General features: G+C 40.1%; 1 protein-coding gene across 3 annotated transcripts in view; it reads left to right on the plus strand.

Moving 5' to 3' along the window:
- nlgn1 (neuroligin 1) overlaps window positions 1-16,802 on the plus strand; it is a 277,347-nt gene extending 260,545 nt beyond the window's left edge. For all 3 annotated transcript variants that reach the window (XM_054624195.1, XM_054624197.1, XM_054624196.1), the window contains 7 exons: window positions 4,560-4,745; window positions 7,699-7,965; window positions 8,064-8,425; window positions 9,774-9,934; window positions 12,312-12,468; window positions 15,039-15,116; window positions 16,212-16,802. In XM_054624195.1, the coding sequence (XP_054480170.1) occupies window positions 4,560-4,745; window positions 7,699-7,965; window positions 8,064-8,425; window positions 9,774-9,934; window positions 12,312-12,468; window positions 15,039-15,116; window positions 16,212-16,802 (1,802 nt within the window). The remainder of the gene's footprint in view (window positions 1-4,559; window positions 4,746-7,698; window positions 7,966-8,063; window positions 8,426-9,773; window positions 9,935-12,311; window positions 12,469-15,038; window positions 15,117-16,211) is intronic.
- Window positions 16,803-26,394: the final 9,592 nt, after the last annotated feature.

Raw genomic sequence — 26,394 nt, forward strand, 5'->3', positions numbered from 1 at the left:
AATGAAGGAAATCCTCAAAACTGTGTCCATTTTGTTGGTACAGTGTCTCATTCATTTGTTGGTTCTGCGGTTTGAGTTTTCAGATCAGAATTAAGATAAGACTGAAATTAGAATAAGGGTTAAGGAACATGAGTGTGACATCATCAGATATTCCAAATCAAACATGCATTGTGCTTTGTTTGCGCGTGCGCGTGTGTGTGTGTGTGTGTGTGTGTGTGTGTGTGTGTGTGTGTGTGTGTGTGTGTGTGTGTGTGTGTGTGTGTGTGTGTGTGTGTGTGTGTGTGAGAACAAAGAGGGTGGGGGTTCCTGCCCTGCTGCCCCACCACTGTTTGGCCAACTAATCATTCTCCCTGCCTCGCTCTTTGTGATTGCCAGCCCATCCCTGCACTGCAGCTAAATTGAATCAATTAAAATCTTTCTTGTAGATGGCTGCTGTTGCTTCCACACGATTAGGCTTTGATCAAGAAGCACACAAATAAATAAATAAGCCAGTGGAAAGGGAATAGAAAGAGGAATGAACTCAATTAAACAGTTGGGCGAGGGATGTGCCCATCAGCGGCTGTCGGCGAGACGGTGTGTGTATGTGAGGGAGCCTACACAAACTGTATATAGTATTGTATGTGTGAAGCACCTCAGAGTGCTTATGTAAAGCAGGAGGCTGAACTGTAAACTGATGACATCAGGACGGAATACATTTGCTTCTTCATATTTGCACAGCCCTTTCTGATTGGGAACTGAAGCCATTATATCTTTCTCTTTAAAGCCACCAGACTTCATTGACAGAAAACTCACAGAACAAAGGAGCATTCGTATAACCCCTCATCAAAAAATCCAAACTTAGCCTTTCAGTTATTTCCAAACTTAGCACAGCTAACGATGACCCTAATGATTGGCCACTGTCACTGCTTTTTGCTAACAGCAGAGTTTGTGGGCGTTCCAATGTGAAAACACTAGAACAGAACACAGATGAAGTTGACCTTTAGGTATCATTCAAAGGACTCTGTATACCATTATCAATTATGAACATTATGAGCATAATATATGTACTATGGTTACTATAATCACAATTTAATGTGCTATCATGAAAAAAAAATCTCATAATAGACATATTGATCTATATCAGTGTGTAATATAAATGTATTTGGATTTATAAGATATGATATGCTATTTCAATGAACAATCCCTGTATCCCATGTGTTGAGCATTCACCCATGATGGCTCACCATACACTTTTCTTCAAAGAGCATTGGTGACATCATTCCTCTCTGCAGCCTCTTACAGGAGCATGTCCCTCCTCTGAGGCTCTACTCCAGGTGTCTCTGTACATGCAGCCTGGATACATCTCTGTGGAAATGAACTGTAGTGTTGACTGACACTGGCTTATGAGCTCTCCACTTAGCCGAGGAGTGGGACGGCTGTGAGAGTAAGAACATGAAAGTGGACTACAGAGGAAATATCTGAGGAGGAAGGTTCTGGGGTGGGGTTGGTGGGTGGGTGTGGGGGACTCCCGTAATGGAGCTTTTAACATTGAAATCAGAGGGAGAGGGACTGGCAGTGGACATGAAACTGCTCTAAAAGGCAGACCTCTCCTGTGGGTACACTTGAGGGGTCTTGTCTCATTAGAACATGCATATCTCGCCGGCACTGGATCTTTATGCAACCGCACTGAGTACCTGAGAGGTTTAACTAGACAGGGGTAATAGATGGAGGTATCGATGGAGGTGGGGGGGGAGTAAGACTGATGCTGGGATGGAGAGGAATGACTTGCATATAGAATTACATGTAATGCATGCTAATGTATTACATCAGCCCAGGTAAAAGACAGTACATTCAAACCATGAATGATTATATATATTTTTATTACTGGTTGCATTAAGTTGCAGTTTAGTCCTGTTAATCAGAACGTGGGTCTTTTTTTGTAGATAACGGGTGTTTGGTAAAGTTGTGCTCCCAGTGCTCAGAATCGGGGAACACAGCGACACTGCTTATACGTTTTGATTTGGAGAGAAGCACAAGTGGGACAGGTCTCTAAGCCCCACAGGATAGCAAGATTATCAGAAAGAGGAAACTGAGGTGAATGACAAAATAAATTCCCAACTGTTAACATCTGTTCAACTCTGACCTTTCATACTTACCGTAGTTTCTTTTTATGTGTTTTTTTAACAGTAATCTGACTTAACTTTCGGCTTGTTTACACCTGTTTGATGGTCTGACTGCTCTTTCCCAAACTGACTTTTCAGTTCTGATTGCTTTGTTGGGTACATTGTTATCATAACCAATGCAAACTACAACAATGAATAGGTTGTAATAACCAGAATTATCCCTCGAAACCACCAGTAACATTTTTCACTTAATACCTTCTTTTCTCCTGACAAGCCTCCGTTTTCACACATACTGTCATCCCTGCTGTGCCCGTCACTGAGGATGTCATGATACTGATATGTTAAGGATTATGGGGTAGGGTGCTCATCCTGCAGCTGTAAGGTGGCTGGTTCGATCCCTGGCCTATACGTTTCACATGTTGCCGTGCTCTTGAGCAAGACACTGAACCCCAAGTTGCTCCCCGGACGCTTCTCAGTAGCCCACTGCTCCTCAGAATGGGTGAAATGCAGAGGATACATTTCATGTATATATGTCTCTATGACCAATATCTGATATTATTATTAAAACTGTAATTATGCATGGTTACAGGTGATGGTTAGATGCTGAAGAATCTTCATTACTGTATGCTTACATGTTTTTTTCTCTGAAAATAGAAAACGGAACTGACTTACAACATCTAAGTTGTTTGGGCTAATTGAGAGGATTATAGAAGTTATTACTTTTCTGCAGTACATGCATACAATTCTTTATCTCCTTGCTTCGGAAGAACAAATCCATTTTAGCCTAAACAAACAAATAGCTGTTTTCGTGACACATGACTCTATTTCATCATCCCTTTGTAAGTTCTATTTGAGGTTGGATCATAGATTTAGGTATGTCTCTCTCCAAAATGAGCCTGCCTGTGTTATATTTAGCGTATCCGCACTTTAAGTAGCTCTAGGGGCAATAACTCTTGTTTTATTGCAGCAAATGATCAAACGGCCAGGCATTTTGGTTTTCCTTGTACGAAGGAGAAATGTGCCTTGTTATCAAGGGGCATTTATAATTAGTTGTTTACAAAGTAGATTTTTGAAAATAAGTGACACAAAAAAAAGTTGTTGTGTACCTGACCTATCTTTTTTTTCATTTTATAAAGAAAAATTCAAAACAAATGAGTAAAATAAAACTTCCACGAATGATTTAATATTACTAACTTTTTATCTGAATATGATTGCCAACTGGCCCTATGCTTCAAATTATGACGCTCCAGGTTCCCCTCTAGTGTGAGTTTTGGATGAAGGTTTATTTTGTTGTGAGGTTTTGTCACAAATCCCACCATGTTATAGATTGTTTTGATATGGCCGGCCTGGTTTCATTAACTCTCCTGCCACTCACACCAAGTAATCACTCATTCCCCTCACCTGCAGCCCATTCTGTCATTGGTCTCTCACTGTTTATATCCGTCCACTAGCACTTGATCCCTGCCAGATTGTGTGTTACTGCCAAGCTCTCCAGCGTTATTCTGATTCCTGTATCTGTTCTGCCTGTTTCCACCCTGCCTGCCCCTTTTTGGATTTGTTTGCCCGTGTGAATGATCTCCCAGTTTTGAACCTGCCTGAATAACTAAGTAAACTGAACTGTCCTTCTATTTTTGTCTCATTGTCAGCTTTACATTGGAGTAAGTTGAAAGCAATAAAGACACTTAAGAGGGCCTCAGTGCGCTGGTATCAGATGCCGAGGGCCACTGGCCAAGCCTCAGTGTTTGAGTTAGCAGTGAGAACGAGTTGTCATACACATTTAAATCATGTCTTCTTTCCTCTCATCTATCCATGTTGGCCTTGTGGTAACAATACAAAAGCAAAATGTAAACTCACAGGGTACAGCTTCTGATAATTACACAGATACATAGTTACATAGTTATGTGGTCTGATGCTCTTACAGAGCACTTCCATAAAAACAACATTACAGCGAGAAAAATATCTAGCAGCACTTGACTCATGACTATACATCCACTCCTGTCACTCTTCATCTGCTGTCTTTTTCACTAGGATTAATATGTAACAACTTATCATTTTTTAAAGAGTTGAGTTCGCTTGGGAAAGCTCTTCTTTTGTACCTTACTTGTATATTTATTTCTCAAATTAATAATTCATTGGCTGTGAACTTCTATGTCAAAGTGTGCAGGGCTTCTTACAGGAATCTTAGCATTAATTTGTTCATTTGAGAAGTTTGGGTAGCACCATTACAACCTCTCTTGCTTTCAATGATGAAAAACCATTCCCCTCTCCTACCGGGAAACGGAATGGCATACATGATATGTAATGGTTACAATTCTTTGAAATTAAATGACATTTATATCAGTTGTTAGATGGGTGAAGTAATAATCATTGGTACTGAATCCCTCTGCTTGAGACACTAATAGCATAGAAAAGAAGACTACAACCAACATCTCCTCTGTTCTTTGTCCTCTCTTACAGGATTCCTGAGTACAGGAGACCAGGCCGCCAAAGGGAATTACGGCTTGCTGGACCAGATCCAGGCTCTGCGCTGGACCAGTGAGAACATTGCAGCCTTTGGCGGCGACCCATTACGTATCACTGTGTTTGGCTCTGGCGCTGGGGCTTCCTGTGTCAACCTGCTCACACTGTCTCACTACTCCGAGGGCAACCGCTGGAGCAACTCCACCAAAGGTAAAAATCTTGAGTTCACGTGGGACCTTCATGAATATTTAAGTATGCACGCAGTACTTTATGTGCCATCAGTAGTGTGTGACCTCGTGAGTGCTTGGTTTAGAGTAAACCCAACACGGGTTAGTTTTGCTGACTCTGTTATTATTATTCATATTGTTTTTTCGTACATATGTGTGAACCCTCTGAACCCCAAGCAGTTTCAGGCTGTTCTTTGCTCCTGTCACATTTTTCTCACTGTGTACTTGATTTACACTGCAACATATACAATATAACAATGGAATCTATACTTCCAACGTTTTTCTAAGTGTAACCAATGTTGGAAAAATCTTGTTTTCTGGAAGCGTTCGTCACACATAATGTGTTAGAGGACAAGATGAAAATGTTTCGCTTATGGCAGTTTTTACAGTTTCTGGATATGATAAACGTTGTAGTTTTGGTGATGGTTTGGAGAAAACATGCTTTTCCATCCTAGGGTTGGTAATCTTCATCAGAAACATTTTTGGTATGTTTCTTGAAATCCTCTTTACATCCTTATAGCAATTAATGAATCAATTGCTGTTGCATATTTTGGGGGAGTGGCTTTTGGAGGAACTCGTGAAGGAACGGGCTGTCTCCAAACTGCTCCGAGCACGCTTGGTGTGAATGCACTATGATGACTAGGAGGCAGCTGGACAGGTCATAATCTTGTTTTAAAGACACACACTCAATTTTACATTCAACGAATCTCATAACAACAAAATCTAACTAGGTAATATTCAATTAAATGCTACTTCATGTAAAGAATCAGGTGTAACATTAAGTAAAGGAATGAAAGGGTTTTAAATGTTTGTGTGACAGAGCACATGGAAAGAAAGTTAGGTTCCTGAGGACTTTAAGTTATTTCAAGGAAAAGGCTGGTGTTATTCTTTAACACTAAAACCAACAATGCATCTGACTTCCTTACCCTGTCTGTGGCTCTCAGCCCAAAGCTCACTGATTCCCTGTGCAGATTTAAAAAGGCTACTGAAAAGATTGTATTCCTAAGAAAACATTAGTCATTTCATCAAACAGCTAAGCTCTGTCATTTTTAGAAAACATCACTCAAACAGCAGGAAATAGTACATTTGTATGGAACTATTTCAATTTGCAGATTTAAACAAATTTAGTATGACCCGACAGGTGAGGTTCTCATGACTGACAAGGCAGGCAGCTTTATTTGTATTACACATTTCATATGAGGGGCAATTCAGAATGCTTAACAGAATGATACAAATAAAGATAAAACATTTACAATTAAAAGTACAGACAAAACCCCTCCATCCGGTTTAAATAAAGGGTATTTAAAAGCTAAGCTTAAACTATTTGTTTTAAGCCATTGCACGGTAATATAGAAATGTTACTCGCTTTGACTTAAATGGGGTCAGCCATGGCTTGTCTAATATCACCTGGGAAATAATTCCAGGTCTGTGTTTTACACGATTCAAAAAAACTGCTTCACTTCGTTGTGTTACTGTTAGCCAGTCCCAGATGTCCCAGAGGTCCTCAAAGGTTCTTATGGCACAAGCACATAGCAGCAAGGTTTTGTTAGCAATTCTCTGACTAGTTGCTTGTGTATGGATTTTCACACTGGTGTAATATGGTTTGTTATTTTTCATTCGTTGACTTGATGAAGAGCTTTTTTCAAAGCCATGTTAACAGACCATTGTAGTAATCCAATCTTCTGGAAATGAACGTGTAAGCGGGTAAGCCTTACTAGGTTGTGTCTGGACATTATTCCTCTGACTTTTTTTAGGTGGTATTAAACTGATGATGTTTGAAATTTGCTGTGGCTATTGTAATTTAAATCCAGAGTCCAGGGTAACGCTAAGGCTTATGACTTGATATGACTTATTCATGAGAGACAGGGAGTCAGGTGAGAGCCAACCTTCTGTCCTTCTTTCTGTGGTTCAAAGACAATTATCTCAGTCTTGTCTCCGTTTAGACACATTTCATACTGAACTGGTTATTCAAAATTAGATGTGTTCTCTTTTTTAACTCTACTTTCTTCATTACCTGATGTTTTTTAAGAACAGACAAGCCTTGTTATTGTGCTGATAAACAATTTCCCCACATGGACAAATAAAGAATCCATCTATATATGGACTGGGCCTATAGAAGTTTTTTTTTTCTGCATGACAGACTCACATTAAATAATTTGTAGGAAAATTATTTTGATTATAGAGCTATACAAGACAAATTGGAAAGTTACCTCGTCCTTAGCTGAGGTTTTATAATTCTGATCAGCTAGAAGTTGTTTGCTTGAAAATATTTAGGGTTTTTAATATCATAATTTTGCAAGTTTTCATTTTTATTTTTGAAAAGTAAATACAGGTGAATAACAAAGCAATGCACTCGGGTTAATTAACAAGCTTTACCATGTTGTCTTTAACTTTTCTGTAGAGAAATGTACCTTTTTTTTGTGACCGATGCATTATGAGCCTCTTCACAGATGAGGCTAACAAATTATGGTTTTAGCATTGTTTTATTAAAACTTGTGTGCTGGATGCAACCTTCTTTCGTTCTGATGTGGACTTGCCCAGTGAATTGTATGGATGACAGTAATGTTAATCCGGAATCTTGACATCTTGAATTTTGAAATTGTCATCCAGTGCAACGATGTGGAAGAATATCATCGATTTTACCTTTCAACCAAGCAGACTTTTCAGAAACTGATATGTGTGAAATATATATACCTTATTAAGTTTATCAAGGTAAGATGAATATTTCTAGCACCTTGCCTCTAAAGGAAGTTTTTTTTCAGTCCTAATACTCCACTTTATCTTTACTTCATCTCGACTGCCTGCCTGATTTCCTCAAATTATGCGTTGTAAGTTATTTTTATGTAATAGCAAATATTCCAGAATAACAATATGTTGCTTTGTTTCCTGCTCTGTATTTTTGTCTCCAGGTCTGTTCCAGAGGGCCATCGCCCAGAGCGGCACAGCTCTGTCCAGCTGGGCTGTAAGTTTTCAGCCAGCCAAGTATGCCCGGATGCTGGCCCGTAAGGTGGGCTGTAACCTGGAGGACACTGTGGAGCTGGTGGGGTGCCTTCAGAGGAAACATTACAAGGAGCTGGTGGATCAGGACATCCAGCCAGCCCGCTACCACATTGCCTTTGGACCTGTTATTGATGGAGATGTTATACCTGATGACCCTCAGATACTCATGGAGCAAGGTATCACTTTACTTTGCTTAAGAGACAGCAATTTCTAACAATGTTCTTACCTTATATATTTATACTTTTAACAACCATTCTGCACCATCTCTTTCAAGGTGAATTCCTCAACTATGATATCATGCTGGGAGTTAACCAGGGCGAGGGCCTTAAGTTTGTGGAGCTTATCGTGGACAACGAAAACGGTGTTCAGGCTAACGACTTTGACTACGCCGTGTCCAGCTTTGTGGATGACCTGTATGGCTACCCAGAGGGGAAAGACATCCTCCGAGAAACCATCAAGTTCATGTACACAGACTGGGCCGACAGGCACAACCCAGAGACCCGCCGGAAAACACTGCTGGCCCTTTTCACCGATCACCAGTGGGTGGCACCGGCTGTCGCAACAGCTGACCTGCACTCCAGCTTCGGGTCTCCGACATACTTCTATGCCTTCTACCACCACTGTCAGACAGAACAGGTGAGTATCTGGGTAATGCTACATCTACTTTATGGATTGTCAATTTTATGATAAAAAAATCACAATACTGTTGACTTGTTCTTTGTGTCCTTGGGTAAAGCTTTCAGTTACTGCTCACAAAGAAAACCATACAAAGCCATAATCTAAGATTTATGTAATACTATTAATCGCACCATTTTATATATCAATGAATCAAACTGCGTCATTATGGAACTGTAGCACCCACCCTCCGATTACCCTACAGGTAAACACTGTTTCTGCACACATCTCTCAATCATAAAAGTGCTCTGAATTGGGATTCGCACACTTTTAAATTGAACAGAAAGAAAACTGTTCTGTACAGCACTGTACGGATGCTTTCCCTGTCCAGCTAACATGGACAGTTTATGTGTTTCTTTGTTCAGACTTTGTTCAGAATTAACCAGGAAATCTAGTTCATCCTATTTTTTCTCCACTCTGAAGTTAAAATATTTTCACCTCATGCAGGCATATCTTTGCCTCAGTGTGCACCATGTGGAGCAAACCCGCATCATTTTGCATACAGTTTTGTATACAGTTGCACTGCCCCTGAAATGTTCTTCAGCTTGAACACACCTTGAGGCTTTAAATTTACTAACAGAAATATTGTACACAATTCGATTTTCTATCATTTCTATAAAACAATGAAACCATCACTAAAAAGCAGACAGCCTATAGCCGCATTCACTCACAGTTATAGAATAGGCTTCTTTGTGTCAGATTTGGGTAGAAATCTTCTTCTGATTATTTACAGCACAGAACCTAATTGCTTCGTGACATGAATTCAGCTTACCAGACGGTAAATAGGTACAGCACTTTGTGGCACAGAACACGGTCTGATTTTATTCCAATTACATGATTTTAACTGACTAAGCTGGGCTTTCCAAGTCTACCTAGTTTTACTTGTATAACTAATTTCTGCATATTAAGTGTTTGCTTACACAAAGCTACGATGACTAATTGAGCAGTCCTGAAAGAAAGAGAGGAGTGTTGATTAAACCCACACATTTTCACATGTATTTCAACAGTTTCATTTAAAATTCAGCTAAAAGCCGCTCTCTTCTATCCGTGCCATTCTTTCTTTTCCTATGTCGTCTCTCACAGTAATACATTGAATAATGTGCCGGATATGGTAGGCAAAATAATATTAAAAACTAATCTAATTTCCGCTTTCAAAGTATTGTATTTTTCCAGCTACGTTGATCTGTCTATGTCTCTGTCTATAGTCACAATACCCACTGTGTGCAAAAAATATTGCCTTTCAGTGTCCTGTATCTGTCACCTAAATGTAATAATACTGATCTTATTTGATTCCTCTGCTGCTCATTAGGTACCACCGTGGGCAGACGCAGCACATGGAGATGAGATCCCATATGTGTTTGGGCTACCGATGATTGGTCCAACAGAGCTGTTTCCCTGCAACTTCTCCAAGAATGATGTGATGCTCAGTGCCGTGGTCATGACCTACTGGACAAACTTTGCCAAAACAGGGTAGGATGACACTAGAAACGAAGCTCCTGAGGGCCAATACAACTCACTTTCTTTGTGTCATCTCCATGGAAGCTTGTATATTGACTTCATATGTAGATCCAGGTTTACACATGAAGTGCCAAACTGAAGTAGCAGCAACTCCAACTCACTGTGTGCCCAAGCTCCAGCTGTGAATGACTAAACCCAGTCATGTTAGTTTTGTTGGCTGTTAACTTGCATCAATAATTTTTCCTTTGTACTAGTAATTGTTTGATAATGCTGGATTAGCTACCCTCATCATCTTTTACTCCAACTATTATAGAGCAGTAGAGATTATTTTCAATCAATCAGTGCCCGCTTAAAGAAACTGTGCTACACTCTCTCCTGGAAGCTTATTTAATGTCATATAAACAAGAAACCCAGTCAAAGTGACCAGGATAATTGAAAAAGCCAGCGTCTGTAATTGGGATAGTTGAGTATAGTAAACTGGTTTCTGTGGGGATTAGAGCAAACTGGTTTCCCCAGGTAAATCTCTCCTGTGACACTCCAGTGTTTTGGCTATGTATAGGGGAAACTAGGTTTCTAATCAGATTTATACAAGTATGCATGTACATACAAAAAATTCAGTGAGTGGGACAGTAACAGGGGAGTGGGTGGATGAAAATAGAGATCATAACACAGAGCGAAGCCGTATTTACCACAAAGAAAATCTGAATAAAAAGGACTGACACTACTACAGTTCAAATAAGAAAGCCATGGTTTCACAATAACGCCAGAGTCTGATTACTGATTACCTGCTGCATGAGCTCTACCAGGCTGCAATGTACTGTGACTGCCTATTGACTGAAACACAGTATTCTCCAAATCATCTGTCAAGTCCAGCACCCTGATTTACAAGCACATGTTCATAAACATAACATAATTGTGTAAATGTCTGCCACAGGGTTATTTAAACTATTTTGTTTCCTTTTGATCTGCAGTAGCTCTTGACAATATGCGGTAACCATTATAAGATCATGAAATAATAATAATTTAATTGTGATTGCGTTTCCTCAGTATTAACCTACACTTGATGACCAGGAGTAGTGAATTGTGCCATTGTGTTTTATGGACTGTACAGTGTAATTGGTATTCTATGCAGATAGCCTCTACATATCTTCAAATACATTCTTAATTAATGGTATTGCCCTGAGGAGTGACATTCTCGATGGGACAAAATTAAAATCCTTCCCCCCCTTCTTTCTTGTGCTGCCTTAGAGAATGCAGTCATGGCGGTAATTGTTTTTGGAGAGCGTGATGTGGGGACATGGGCTTTTTCTGCGAAGTGCCCAGTGGCCTGAGGGGAAGAGAAAGGCCTAATGATCTACATATATAACCCCAAATTGACGTGGAATTCTGGGTACCTGGGAGATTTATGCCGCCAATTTGAATGGTTAAGCGTGTTCCTGATGAGGTCTGGCTGGCTCCATATGCCGCTCTCAGACAATAGGGCTCTCAGTGGGTCTGAATGGGCCTCCATAGCTCACATGGCTGGCTCTGTTCTGCTCAGATTAATTGTAAGGGGGTCCTTTAAGCATAGGATACAATGTGGAATGTGCTCTGTAAGCTCCTCAGTATATACTGAATATAAGGGTTCTTATGGGATTACAGACCGGCATTTACAATGCATTTCATTTTTAGTTTGTTATGGCTTCATTTTTATATTCACCAAAAGAAGATGGTTTATAAGATTAGAATGGTAGCTTCTTCAAAGCATATGCTTTATGGAAATCATCAGCATGGTTGAACTGCATCTTTACCCCAAGTTACTCCTTGGCTGGAAGCTTCTTTTTGTGTATGAATTATATATAAATAGCTTCACTCTCAACAAGACACCCACAATTGAAAAACTGTGAAATGTTAATTTTTAGCATTTGAATAAAACTATCTTAAGACCTTTTCATCCAAAAACTAATCAACTGTGAGCAATAATACCAGTTTTGACCTTTTTTTTTTAATTTATCTGATGTGATATCTCAGAAACTGTTGATTAATATGAAACCAAAGGGGGTTCATCTCAGCACTACATTCCAGTATTTTCATAATTACACTGATTAGCCTGAGGGAGAAGCTACACTAAGGACAGAATTTAAAGTTAAATAATCAGACAGTCCCAAAAAGTCCACTCCATCTTTAGATTAACTTTAGTTCTACCTGTGCCTCAAGTTGAGAGCTACATGGTGACATAACTGTAACTGATTGGTGAGGAGAGGATTGCATCTTTCATGGGAGGAAACATGTGTACTGCTGCGTTGTTTCAAATACACGTGCATTGTTCTGCTAGAAATCCATCAGAAGATCCTGCCACTTTGTGAATTCTGTCAATTGAAACTCTGTCCTCCCTTACTCTTTTTGTCAGGGATCCAAACCAGCCTGTCCCCCAGGACACCAAGTTCATCCACACCAAGCCCAATCGTTTTGAAGAGGTGGCATGGACACGCTACAACCAGAAAGACCAACTTTACTTACACATTGGCCTGAAGCCCCGGGTCAAAGAGCACTACCGTGCCAACAAGGTACTGATAGATAGCACTAAACGCACTTTCTGTTATGATAGCCATCCTGTAATGGAATGCACATATTTTTGATAGCCCAGCCCATTAAATAGCAGTTATCAGTTGTTATCACTACCATTCTAATGATTAATAGAGTTCAAACTCCACCATGACGTTACGCCCCCTTGGTGGCTCGGAGTAGAAGGACGTAACATAATGCACCAGGTTGAGCAAGTGAGGGTGTAGTCACACAAAACCAGGACCCAATATGAATTAAAGAAAGTATTTATTTACAGAAAAGCAACACAGGGATCAAAGAGGACTGTCAGTGGCACCAAAGAAAAGAACATAAATAAACCCACCCCCATTGACAGGTGCTAAGCACCCAAAAGTACAGCGGGTGGTGCTCACTCTAATCTGGGGTTTTAACTAAAGGTAAACCTACGTGCATGTAATATGTATACCCAGGGTATCTTACCTATCCTCGTTTGTCCCTGTGCGCACAACAAAGAATTAACACAAGACAAAACAAAAGTAGGCTGCTACAGTAAATGGTTTTAACAAAGGTGTTTTAACTAAAGACTCATCAATGAACCATCAAAACCAAGCAAAATCAACCAGAGCTCAACCAGAGCTCTGCCACAGCTCAACCCAAAAAGCAACAACCTTCTCTAACACAAATGGGGGCTATATAAAGGGGAATGGCTGATAGGAGATCTGGAACAGGTGTGGTGATGATCAATGATTGGAACCAGGTGCGCACATCTGAGAAGGAGAAGAATGAAAACAGTGGGAGGAGACATAATAACAACACAAACCAACAACACAAAACAGAACACAACACATGTAGGCCTACAACACGTATACATACACGACACTGTACGTAACAGTGAAATAGTCTCAGTTGTTAACAAGTATTTAACAGTTTGAATTTAAATAAAACTACTTGGTTAGGTTAAGGAGCAGATCATGTTTAAATAAAGACATACAGACAGAATTTAAGTTAAATTAGGTACGTGTTACGTTATGTCATGTTACATGCATTCCTTAAGTTAACTCTCACACGTGACACAAAAGCGGTTTCCTTGGTGAAAGTCTTGTATTTGTTTGAACCATCCATCCACCCAGACTTCCTCCCTTACAGAAGTTGTTGCGCTTTACACTACGTCACCTGACTTCCTCCTTCGCTCCCATCATAATTACTACAGCCACTTGAGGTCTGCGTCCTCTTCTTGTATTCTTATCGATGATCAACCATGTGAATAGATCATAACTGTAACGGGTGAGGTGTGGACCCAAGTGCAGTACGACCAGGAGACAGAGTAAAGTTCTGGAGTTTTATTCAAAGCAGAACACACAGCAGACTGACAGGCAGGAGATAACTCACGGGGTATATTCCACTCGAGCGAGCGCTGAAAAGTCAGCGGAGCAGGCAGACAAAAACCAAGAGGAGCGAAGGCAAATCTCGTGGTCGGGGACAGAAGGCTGAGGTGGTTAACCGGGGCAGGAGCAAGGTAGGAATACCGTGGTCGGGGACGGAAGGCTGAGTCAGTTACCGGAAATCAGTCCGGGGAATAACGCTGGAAGGTCTGGCATGAACGCGGAGAACGATCCGGCAGTGAGTGTGTGTGAGACTGGGGTTTAAATACTAAGTGAGCAGGTGAGAGTGATTGTGCTGACGAGGTGGGTGTGGCAGACAGGTGCACTGCATGAGGCTGATTAGGTGAGTGAGGGAGAGTGTGGTAAGAGAGCGGGGGCTGGGCTGTGAGCTGAGAGAAATAGACAGAGTGCAGGAAGAGTGAACAGGCATGACTGTGACAATAACAGCCTTCTGAACCTACTAGGAGGTGTATCAGGCCTCTACTAACGCATATATATGGCTGATAACCCAACCAGCTAAGTGGGTTATTATGAGATGTTCTGGTATCATAGTGCTGGCTAGCTTTAAATAACAATAGAGTACAATGTTAATCTATGTTACACAGCTAACCTGCTCTGGAACAATAACATTGAAGAGAACAGTACCCTCTGCCAGTATCTACTGTAGATCATTAGTGACAATGTTTTCCATTATAATAATGTAACTAGACTAATAAACAAAGTTCTAGCTATCCTATCATGTTATTTGCCTCCAGTCTATATGAGGATGACAGTCCGCCCCTTTTGTTGATCTGAAAATGGCTTTTTTGAATCATTAAGATTCATTTGAGATATTAGCATCCCCATTGTAAGTATGACTGTATTCTCATTCTAATGTAATGTCACATTGATTTTAGTAGGCTTTGACTCAAGACACTTCTCATACATCCAGGGAACCTGAGCAGTATGGAAAAGTATTGAATTTCATTTTAGTTATTACCAGGTCCGGATAAGAATGGGAAAAGAGATTCTGGAAACATTTTTCAAGACAATTGCCCTTATTCTGTTTTCTGGAATATGAAATTCTTAAATTTCAAATATGGTCAAATATGGTTTGAATATCTATCAAGATGTTGGGAAATTTGACTTTGGAAACATAAGGAGTTTTTGAAATAGAAAATGTGTAGGAAGACAGTAAATTATTTCCTTTTTTTCCAATTTCTGTTCTTCAGGTCAACTTGTGGTTGGAGCTTGTTCCTCATCTGCACAGCCTCAACGAGGTCACCCAGCTCATCCCAACCACCACCAAGGTTGGTACTAAACCCTCTATATGTCATCCTGCTTCTAAAAGTTAACTGCCTGACTCATTCCCTTTACAGCAAAGGTTTTGGAGTAGACCCAAGAAACTTAAAAAAGTAATATTAATATGCAATGTTCACATTGTTCTTGACCCAACCCTTGAGAGTATCAGACATGATACATAATAAAGGGCTAGAAGAACAAATGCTTATTTTAATTTACACTGAGCTGTAGTTTCAGTTTGATGAGAAAGGACATTTACATCTTAAACAGCTTGACTATCAGTTGTCATAGGGATCCTGAACTTTGTGATCCATTAAACAGCAAAGCAGGTGTTATTGATCAGTAAAAATGTACTTTTAAGTCAATTTGAGTTTTGGGCTGCCCAATCTATTGCTTCATTTTCGGTTGGCTAGGTAATATCTGTGTGGAGTTTGCATTTTTTCTTCATGACTGCGTGGTTTAGCAACCTGTACAGGATGAACACCTTCCGCTAATGGATCTTTTAAAATGTAATTTGTATGCCATATTCTACATTGTATTTATCATGTGTGTGCAGTAATTATGGAGCTAGAGCAAGAAGGGGGGCTACATTTGCTTTGCTTGGAGCTTAAGTAAACAGTATAAAATGCCCCAAGTTCAAAAGATCCATACACAAACAGAAAAAACAATAGGAAAAACAAAAACAAAAACATTTGTTTTATAGGAGGTTACTTTCTTAGTTTGGACACGAGAGGCTAGCTGTTTCTATTTGTTATGCTAAACTAAGCTAGCCATCTTCTGGATCATGCACACACGTAAAATATAAAATTTGAAAGCACAAAGGGACTAAAATATCCAATGTCCGATGCAGGTCAAAAGCCCAACCTTTCTGCCGTTTAAAAGGGCAAACATTTGTTTTTATGAATGTTTAAAGAACAAAGATTGGCTTTTTAAATGAATACCTCCACCTAAGCAGAATATAGATCTTACGTTTCTCAATCAGATTCAAAAGTTCAGATTGTGTTGGCATGAAGAAGATGGAACCTCTCTGACACTATGTCCTTGAACATTGTTGAAACTTTTCAAATCAATTATACCCTGACCGTTAATCTTCCCGTCTTCAGATCCCTCCACCTGAGGCTACCAACCGAACCCCAAAGACCAAGGTTCTGGTGACCAAACGCCCTAACCCGACTCCGTTCCCCACTGAGACCCAGGACAGCCACATCCAGCCACACCTGGTGGATCAGCGCGACTACTCCACTGAGCTGTCGGTGACAATCGCTGTAGGAGCTTCCCTGCTCTTCCTCAACATTCTGGCCTTTGCCGCCCTTTACTACAAGAAGGACAAGCGCCGGCATGACGTCCACAGGCGCTGCAGCCCCCAGCGGAGCGCTGCCAACGACCTGGCTCACACTCAGGAGGAGGAGATCATGTCCCTGCAGATGAAGCAGCACTCAGACCTGGACTGCAGGGGAGTGGGCGACTCCTTGCACCCGCACGATGTGGTGCTGAGGACTGCCTGTCCACCGGACTACACTCTGGCCATGAGGCGCTCACCGGACGACATCCCGCTTATGACGCCAAACACCATAACCATGATCCCAAGCACCATGGGGGGGCTCACCTCGCTCCACTCTTTCAACACCTTCCCCACCAGCGGGCAGAATAACACCCTACCCCATCCGCACTCACACTCCACCACCCGGGTATAGCCTTGTGGATGCACCAACGCAGGCAGGACTCTGATGGCTGAGGCAAAAGCTAACGCCACTGCGGCAGCAGAAACTTAAGGCCAACATGCTGACAACCACAGATATGTCAGGAGCTGAAACGCCAGCCTGGATTGCCCGACACCCATGGCATTACACTGGGATTGTTTACCCTGTTAATACCTGAGGGAATATAGTCAAAGGATTTCTGGGGTTTGGACCAGAGGAAAAAAAAAGAAAAATAATTATGTTTTTGTAAAAAAATTTAAAGACAAGAATAAAAAAGTACAAATAAGGAGAAAAACCACTTCACGAGCTAAAACAAAGAGGAGGATGTTTTTTTATTATTTTTGTTCTGATATTGCAGAAAAACAAGGTACAGTAAACTACTTTTTCTTTCTAGCGACAGATATAGCCTTCGAGGCTTTTGACAAATGACTGCCTGACAGTATTATCTGGAAGCAGAACAGAGCATCAGACACGCCTCGGAGGTAAGAAGAGGGGAGCACTTTGTAAAATAAGGAAAACATATTGTTTTCCTTTGGCATTGTGCAGCAGATTACTCTGTTTGTGCGGCACAGAGTAGATGCGCTACAAACCAATTTAGGCATGTGTTAACTTCATAAATGAAGGCTATGTAAGATAAAGCAAAAACAATTGTTGAATCGAACAAAGGGGGACTGGAAACTTCAAGGAAAAAAAGAAACCCTGTATGCACAATGGAACCATTTTGAGGAGAAAAAATGTCACAGATACTTTTCATCCATTTATTTTTGAGGATCGGGATCAATTTTATTGTATAGAACCTATTTACATATCTAGATCTGTACACTAAGCACCAGGCTGTTTAAGCCCTCTTCTCTTAGGGTGTGGGGGGGGGGGGGGGGGGGTGTCTATACAGCAAACTGCCTGCAGGACTGAACCAGTGGGAATCGGGATCCACCTTCTGGCTTTCTGGCAGTTCCAACTTCAACACAAAGAGCTGGGGGACAAAGGATAATTGGATATTTTAGCACGATGCGCATGACAATTTATCTGCTTGATGGCTGCCCTGCTGATTATGTCATTATTACGAATAATTTTCACACTCTCCCTTGCTTTGGAGCAACTTCAGACGGATTTCCTGATTGGATTACAGGAAAACACACACACCCTCGCAGGACCATGGGAAATGCAGTTACAGGTTGTGGATGTTGCAGGCTGAAGTTGGGGACAGAAAGGGGAGGGGCTGGGGACGTGGTAAAACTTTCTTGCATAACATAATATAGCTTGAGTGAAGCTGGGCATATAAGGACTAGTTTTGTACTCTGTGTGTTGGTACTACTTTTTGATAGTGGTTAAATCACATTACACTGTATCAATCAAACGCATCGTACTTTCAGTTGGGATCAATGTTCTTTGCTATTCTACCTATTGGACCACTTTACCGTATAGAAGTAATTACCTGCACTGTTAATTCCATTGCCAACTTTCTTTTTCTTTAACTGGAAGGTGTGTTGATTGAGTGACACAGCGGGTGCCCATTGGTAGGTAAAAAAAGATGGTAACGGTAGTAAAAATGATGGCGAAAGAGTGAATTTCTGGGCCATGTAGCTTTTATTTTCCTTTATCCAGCCGGGTTCTGTAGAGCTGTTTAAAAATGAACGCCTGTACATGACTTCTTAAAGTCAAAGGCCAAGCACAGACAGATCACATTGGGTGAAACTCTGGAAATGCACGGCAGGTGGACGAGAGGAAGAGCTAGGGTCAGGTTAGGCCATTTCCTATGATGTTCTTTCTATCTGTTTTTTTATCATTAGCCAAGGTCGATTATCTTTAGAGGCACATTGCGTTATGGAAAGAAAGAGAAAGGCTACCCTTAGCAGCAGTGCCTCAGTCAACCCTCTTTACTTCACTTTAAAGAGCTGCTACTTTTCTTCTTTTGGCCCACTCTTTTTCTACTTAGGATTCTCTACTGTCTCATCTTTTCTACTGAGCTGACAGGATTGGCTGTTTAGCGAGATGGTTTTCCCTCACATCCAGACCGCCTTCAGTTCACCGTCTCCTGCAAGACCGTCTGCCAAAGCCAACATCTTTAGGTCAGTGAGGGCCTTGCCGGCTAACGATGTTTGCCGCCAAAGTGTGTCATACAGCAAAATTGACTGCAGTTGGATCCAGTAGCATAAGAGTCATTGCAGTAAAGTGGGGATCTTCAAAACGTGGAGAGAGAGGAATACCCTTGATGGCAAGCCTATTGTGCTGAGACAGATACAGAAGTCTGATTGCTGGCGCAGAGATGCTACTTGGTAAGCTGAAACGCTTGTCTCCCTGTTTCCTTTCACTAAAGTGTAGATGTTTGGAGGCCTCTGTTGTGAGAATACATCCTGCCCCTTTTGGCTCGCTCACAGGCACTGTGCAGTCGTTCAAAATAATGAGCACAGACTTCTGTTACCCCATATAACACTGCGAAAGACAAGCTGGATGGGGGGATAAAATCAAGTCTGTCATAGGGAGTGCTGCTTTTTGGGATAAGACTTAAATTGAATAAACTAATTACATCTGTGTGCTCCAGATTGTTTCTCTGGATGAAATGAATCACCAAGGCTTGATCTGGGATTTCAACTAAAGGAAGATTCCAAGGCTATTATCACACGTCATCCTCATGGGCCATTTTTGATACCCTTCTCTGTAAAAGCAAGTCAATAACATAAAAAAGTGTGAACTCCAGAACACACTGATTACCCACACCCATACAAACATATGCAAATGAAAATGTGTGCAAACACCCTCACACACACCTATGTGCAAAGTAACTTTCCAACTGTTTCTACTCAATATATTGTACATGGATTAACACCCCGATTGACAGCATTTGGACCCAAGATTCATACGTACATCGTACAATATGTTAAGGTAACCTTAAAGCTAAATGAAAATGCTGATGTTTGCTCAATAGTCTCGCATATTTTAATAACAGCAAACATCCCTTCCATGCAAGACAATATAATGACCAAGACATTCTTAATACATACATTTTTAAATATAAATCATTGTCAACTGTTCTAGGATCAGAATACACATTATGAGCCCAATTATGACTTGAAGGCTAATGCAAAATATGGGACACTTCCCGACGTTGAAACAAAAAGACTAGCATGTTGTTTCTTGCCCTTTATTACCTAAGCTGTCTTCTCATATGAACTCGGAATTGCCCTTTCAAACATGTAGCACTTTCTCACCTACAGTAAATACAAGTAGAGCTCCACTGGTTACACCAGTTAATACGCCTACTAGGTTCAGAAGGCCCTTTTATCATCTATTCACATGGTTGACCACTGATGGTGTATGGCAATAGGGGGCGATGTGACGGTCAGGGGCGATGGATAGATCAACCAAGGAAAACGCTGTTTATGTCCAGTGTTTTCTTTTCTTAAACCTAACCCAGTGTTTTGCTGCCTAAACCTAAGATTGTTTAGTCAAATTTAGAAGGAATGGTATTGATAACAGCTGATAACACCCTTTCAATTTGCTGATAGCAATTCAAATTTGACACAGTGGCCGCCTTAAAAGACAAAAACATTGTGTTGTCTGATCCAAGCATGAGACTTACCATCATAATTTGGGGCGGCCTATCACTTGGTTTTATGTTCAATCCATTGTTCTAAAACGATTCTGACTCATATAGCACTTCAAGGCTACCTTTTCACCTTTCCACTGTAGGATTCAAAAATTGCAATAGCTGAAAAACAAAAACTCATCAGGTCTTGTTAGCCCACACCATGTTAGTATGCAGTAATGTCATTATAGTGAAAATTAAATATGGCTCTACATTCTAAATCAGTAACATGAATCTGGTAAACAGTAAGTAGCTATACATGAAATAGTACACTATGGTGCAATAGTGAGCACCTCCCCAATTCAAGCACTGCTCCCCAGAGAAATGTCACGTGGCAATGTGAGGGCCACTCATTGAAGTAAACAAATGATTGCCTTGATGAGTAAATAGTACAGCAATTTGAGGGCCATGATAAATAGTTGACAGCTGAGGATGAATGCTGATGATTAATTTGCCATGCGCTCAATCGTCTGACTGAATCGTCTGAGATGATACATGCAAGCCAACTGTAGCGAAAGTGAGAGAAGTACCTGACATATTTAAGATTAAAAATAGAAATCGCTAGAAGCTGTTGTGGGCATAATGTAAGGTGGCAACTGCTAACAAGATTAAGGATGTTTGGTGACTACGTACAACAGTGCTTGTTTTCTCATACAGTCCTGCTTGATTGCTTGAGGATGTAAAACTAAACGGACTGACTCAAAAGTTATTGGAGAGGATGTGCTGCAATGAGTCATGAATCAAGGGTTATATAAGTGAGGACATACATTAGTTAGCTGTAACATGCCTAACAACTGACAGAGAAGAAGCATGGTTACTGAAGCATTAGTGAGAAAAAAGTTATCATCACTGAATGACCTTCACAGCCCTGAAGAGAAGTGCTGGCTTTACAGATTAAGAAATCTTATCGCAGGACTGTATCACCAAAAACTTACATAAGCCAGCCAGGAAAAAAGAGAGATGGAATAACTCTTGAGCTAGCTGCACAAATTTGGTCAGCTACAGTAGACCTGAGCATGACTGATTGAAGAACTAGCTAGCTGCTGTAGTCCTAGTGATTGAGAAAGATTTCAAATTATCAGTACTAAAAAAAGAATGACTGACTGTGAGGAAACATTCACTGACCACGGATAGACCTTTAGTGAGAGTAAATCACTTGCTGACCATTACTACTGGCTGTTTGCAAAAAAATGATAAATAGCATGCTAGTTGATTAATTCCATAACAGACTTCCGGAGTCATAGCACAGTGCCCCACTTAACACAATTAAAAAGTAAGTATGTACATTTGAACAGAACCCCGGAAATGACCATGGACAAACAATACAGCTTACATAGCAATTTCGATGTTTTGAGTTTGATCAGCTGTTACTGTTTGCTGTTGTTGACACGTGCTTGCATGAGGATACCAGTTGGTTATTGAAGGTGCCCTGTGACTTTTTCTAAATTTAGTTAATTCAGTGTTTCCTACAAATACTCAGTTTCTTTACTATGGCCTAACAAACTTAGGCTACATTTCTTACCTCCATAAAGCATTTGCAACGCTTTTTTGACAAGGTTTTAAAATGTCAGCTTTCCGTCTCTTTTCTTTTCATCTATAGTTGGTACATTGCTAGTTCTCATTGCGTGTTACCTTCCCTACCTGTGAATATTTAGCCCCTGCAATTGTGAACCTCATGCTCTTGAATTGCGTGTTGTTGTGTTCTTGTATGCACGTTCTGGTAGAGCACAGTAAACCAACAAAACATTGCTTCACAGTCAAAAACTTCACAGGGTACCTTTAATTTGGCTTTACAGTAAGGGCTATGACTTAACAGACTAGTTCTTACAGTTTATCTGGAGAAAACCAAAATCGAATGAAATATTCCTTATCAGATATTTCACTTTGAATCCATCTTAAAATGTAAGAGCAGACAAGCAATAGCTTCATTTACATTAACAAACATGTCTTTGATTTCAAGAGATGGATTAAGATTAAGGTATTCAAGGAAGTTGCAATTAACAGTAATTTTAACACTCATACACATGCGCTCATATGTTGTAGATGAAAACATTAATTTGCCCCGAATTCTTGCTGATGTGACAAAATGCATACATTTTTGGAAAGCAAAAAATCTCAGAGGGCAAATCTGGAATGACTTGCTAAATTATGAACTGTGAAAGATGGCAAATGGTTTTAGGATGCATTAAGCAAGAGTTTCAGTTTTTCCCCAGGCCTTTATTTTTGTCAAAAGGGAACACTTGGATTAGCATTTACACCATTGTAGGAACACTAAAACTCCACTGAAACACAGCTTGCTGAAATTATTTAGGCTCTTTTGGAGGCAGGTCACAGGAAGCCTTTAAACTCATAACTAATAACAGTAAAACACGACTGGTGAGTTAAACAACCGAATAAAATATGAGAAGAAGCTAAACTTTAATTGCAGCTTTTATACTGTTTATATTTTGCGGCAATTTTTACAGGGGCTTTTTCTGAGGAGAAGGGTTCACCTTTTGTTTGAATTCACAAACCATAAAAACATAAACATACATCTTTTTTTCACACCTTTTTCAGAAGTACGCTGTGATTTATGACTAGAATCATGTTTGTTAGACCATGAAAGTTCTTATGTTTCCACAATGCTCGGTGCTCAGACACTGAGTGGGTTCAGCATGCAGTAGGAGTGTGTTTATTTGTGTGTTTGGTGAAACACACAACTTTTCAAATATGTGTTACACAATATTGTGAGCATTTACATGGAAATTCCTGTACTGATATTGTTCATTCTTCAGTTCAAACCATACTTCATTGTCAATAACAGAGGCTTGTACACATTTGATCCATTACTGTTTATTTCTGCAATGTGCCTAATTGCTGTTTCTGTGTTAATATTTTGAATACGTTATGTGACATATGACATCTGTTGTGACTTCAATTTGGATTTATTGGCCGTGTGCTTGTACAAGCACTGATTTTGAGACAACAGATAAAAGCGTGAGAATGCCCCAGAGCTCAGATGGACCCCCACCCTTCCTTTAAAACTGTGCATCCTAAATCAAAGAGGGGGACTCCGAGACCAATCCAGGTAGCATCCCTTCAGTCATTTCTGTTGAATCCCAACACCAGTATGTTTTAACGAGCCAGTCTAGCAGGGTGAGTTTGGGACTGAAGACACTTAAGAAACCCTGTTCTAGGGGGACGCTTCAGTTTTGTTCCAGTGTAAATCTGCCCTGATGGTGGACAGTCAGCCTGTGCTGTGGTGTACGAGACGGACGGGGAGGGGAAGAACAAGCACTGCGAATGAATGTAACGCAACGTGCCATTTTCTAACCTCAAAACGCAGAAACGGCAACAACCAAACCTCAGAATCATCCTGAGAGGTTTTTGCTGGCAGTCTGAAAACTAAAGGTGGATTTGTTCTTTGAATGCCATGTGAAACAGGGGCACCACGTGAGCTGGTCTGGCATTTGTAATGTAGATTATTTGTCACTTGTCTTTCTTTCTGGTTAAATAGTAATTACTCTTCTGGAGCACAATAAATGATTTTAATATGCTGATATGGTTCTTTTTCCCCTTTCTCTTGAGTCCTCATTCATTATTTGCTGTGGCTGTTCTCGCTAAGTTGACTAATTTAATTGGTAAAGCATACATCAGCTCTCGCTCACAAGTAATTACTCTGGCAATTTATTTGTGGCTAGATTGAATTTGTTTTCTACGACTGAAAGAAGAACAAGCTTTGCCGCATATTAACTTCTTTTCTAGGTGGACTGAATAGTGGTGCACTTTGTATTGTTTACTCCATCGATCTAACAGTAAGTTGGTCATCCATGTAGCCCGTGGCTTCCCTGGGGCTTCACAGAAGTCGACTGCTTAGCATGGGTTAATGCAGAGGTCACATGTCATGCATGTCCGTGAAAAAGTTTAACTTCAAATACATTTTCATCATCTGAAGATTCTGCACAGTGAGAAAATGCTACAAAATACAGAAAGGATGCAAGTCATATAGAACGGAATGGAATTTTTTTTTTTAACCTTCTGATTGTATGCTACAGATATTGTGAACCAATACTTAATTTGGTAAGATAGTAATCAACAAAAGGCTAGCATGCATTGACCTGTCAGGATCGCCATGAGTTTTCCTTTTTAATTTAAAACTTTTTGACTAAACACGTCTTACAATGTGAGAGAGATACATTTGAACAGAACATCCATTTACACTTTTCAAAACTCCATATTACTTTCAGTATCTTGCTCTTAATAATTATATCTGTTTTGTCAATAATAATACTTATGTTGATAATTGTCTATGTAGGACAATTGCAAACACAAATGTAAAATGTAAAAGCATGAATTAGATAAACAAAGTGAAACAAAGTAACAACAAAAAACACCTGTATCCATTAAAATGCATGCATAAATAAAGAATTGCAGATTTTTTATTTGTAATAATGGTTAATGATAATAACAATAATAAAGGCCCTAAGTGGTTTCTAAACCGTTTCAGTGCTACCTAACCTGAAATGCTCCGGTGGGGTAAACTATTCCAGTCCTTGGGCCCTGACTGCAAAAGGGTACTCAACGCTGGAAACCAACCTTGATGTTTGGAAGATACAGACAGCAAATCTGCTTTTTAAGATCTCAGGGTATGAACAAGTAGAGCAACAGTAATGTAATGTAAAATGTGAGAGAGCATATCCGCCTTAACAAGTTATCAACTAAAGCTTTAACTTGCCTCTAAAGGGAATCCAACAGAGATCAGCTGAAATGTGAGAAATGTGTTGATATTTCTGGATTTAATTCAGAGCCACAAGTGATGAACGCAGTTTTGGCAGAGACCAAAATACGATGTATGACAGTGGTACAGTAGACAAAACTAAGGCCTTAACATTGCTTATTTATAATACTTGTTTTATTTTATTTTTATTTTTCATTTTTTATTTTTTATCTTGTCTTCTTCTACTATGTCTCTTGTGTGCACTTTACTCTACGCTGTTGTAAGCCTGCAAATTTCCCCGCTGCGGGACTAATAAAGGATTATCTTATCTCTTATCTTATCTTATATAACTCACAAACCTTAGTGACCTCTTACTGCCCTCATCTCTGTTTTTTCAAACTCTGTTGACTGCTGGAACCAATCAGAAAGATCAAGATAAAGTAAGTCATCTTTCAGAAAAATGGTCACCAAAACTGCCGTCTTGATGTGCTCTATGCAGTTGAAAGAAAAGGAAAGGACATCTCTCAAAGCAGTTTCTTCAATGGGAACGACATGAGTTAAGTTTTTCTGTAGCAACCACAAATCACTGCACTGAAGCTTTACTCTGCTTTATACACTCGTAGAAATATGTAAAGCACAGACAAAACTCTAAATTCATTGTGCAAGAGATGCAATCAACAATAAGTGCATACTTCAGTAAGTTAAAAATGTAATTTGCCATAAGATTTGAAGACGTTTCGTGAATTCCCCTTCATTCTAAGTCATTACTTTATAATAACCTCAGCAGAATTGAATATTATGCCCATGTTGCCTTTATTGTATATGTTATATTTTCTTTGAACGTGTTGCCTTCTGTAGCACCAATTGGGATTTTGAGTCATTCAGCAGTGCTTTATGTTTTATTGTTTTCCAGCATGTGATGGCTTTAGTTGTGTATTTACGTGCCATAAATGGGTGATAAGAGCTGCAAAGATCCAGAGCAGTGTGCATCGTGGTGTTCCGCCTACAGACTCCAGGGTCTGTTTCTGTGCCTGTGGGGTTACAATGCTGTGCTGTGTTCCTCTGATCTTAACTTCCACACCCTTTCACACACAGACAGAAAAAAAGGGAAACAAAAAAAAAACAACCTTGCATTTAGCTTGAATGCTAATTGAAAATCAATCAGAATTCATCCACGCTGGAAAACGGTGACATATTCCCGCTCTTTGCCAATGATTAGAAACAAATTATGCCTCAGACTGACATTTGGAGAGCAGGCGGCTGTTTGGAGTGTAAAGGATCAACAGAGATGTGTTTATGCTGTC

Source organism: Anoplopoma fimbria, chromosome 3, assembly GCF_027596085.1.
Source record: "Anoplopoma fimbria isolate UVic2021 breed Golden Eagle Sablefish chromosome 3, Afim_UVic_2022, whole genome shotgun sequence".
NCBI classification, from domain to species: domain Eukaryota; kingdom Metazoa; phylum Chordata; class Actinopteri; order Perciformes; family Anoplopomatidae; genus Anoplopoma; species Anoplopoma fimbria.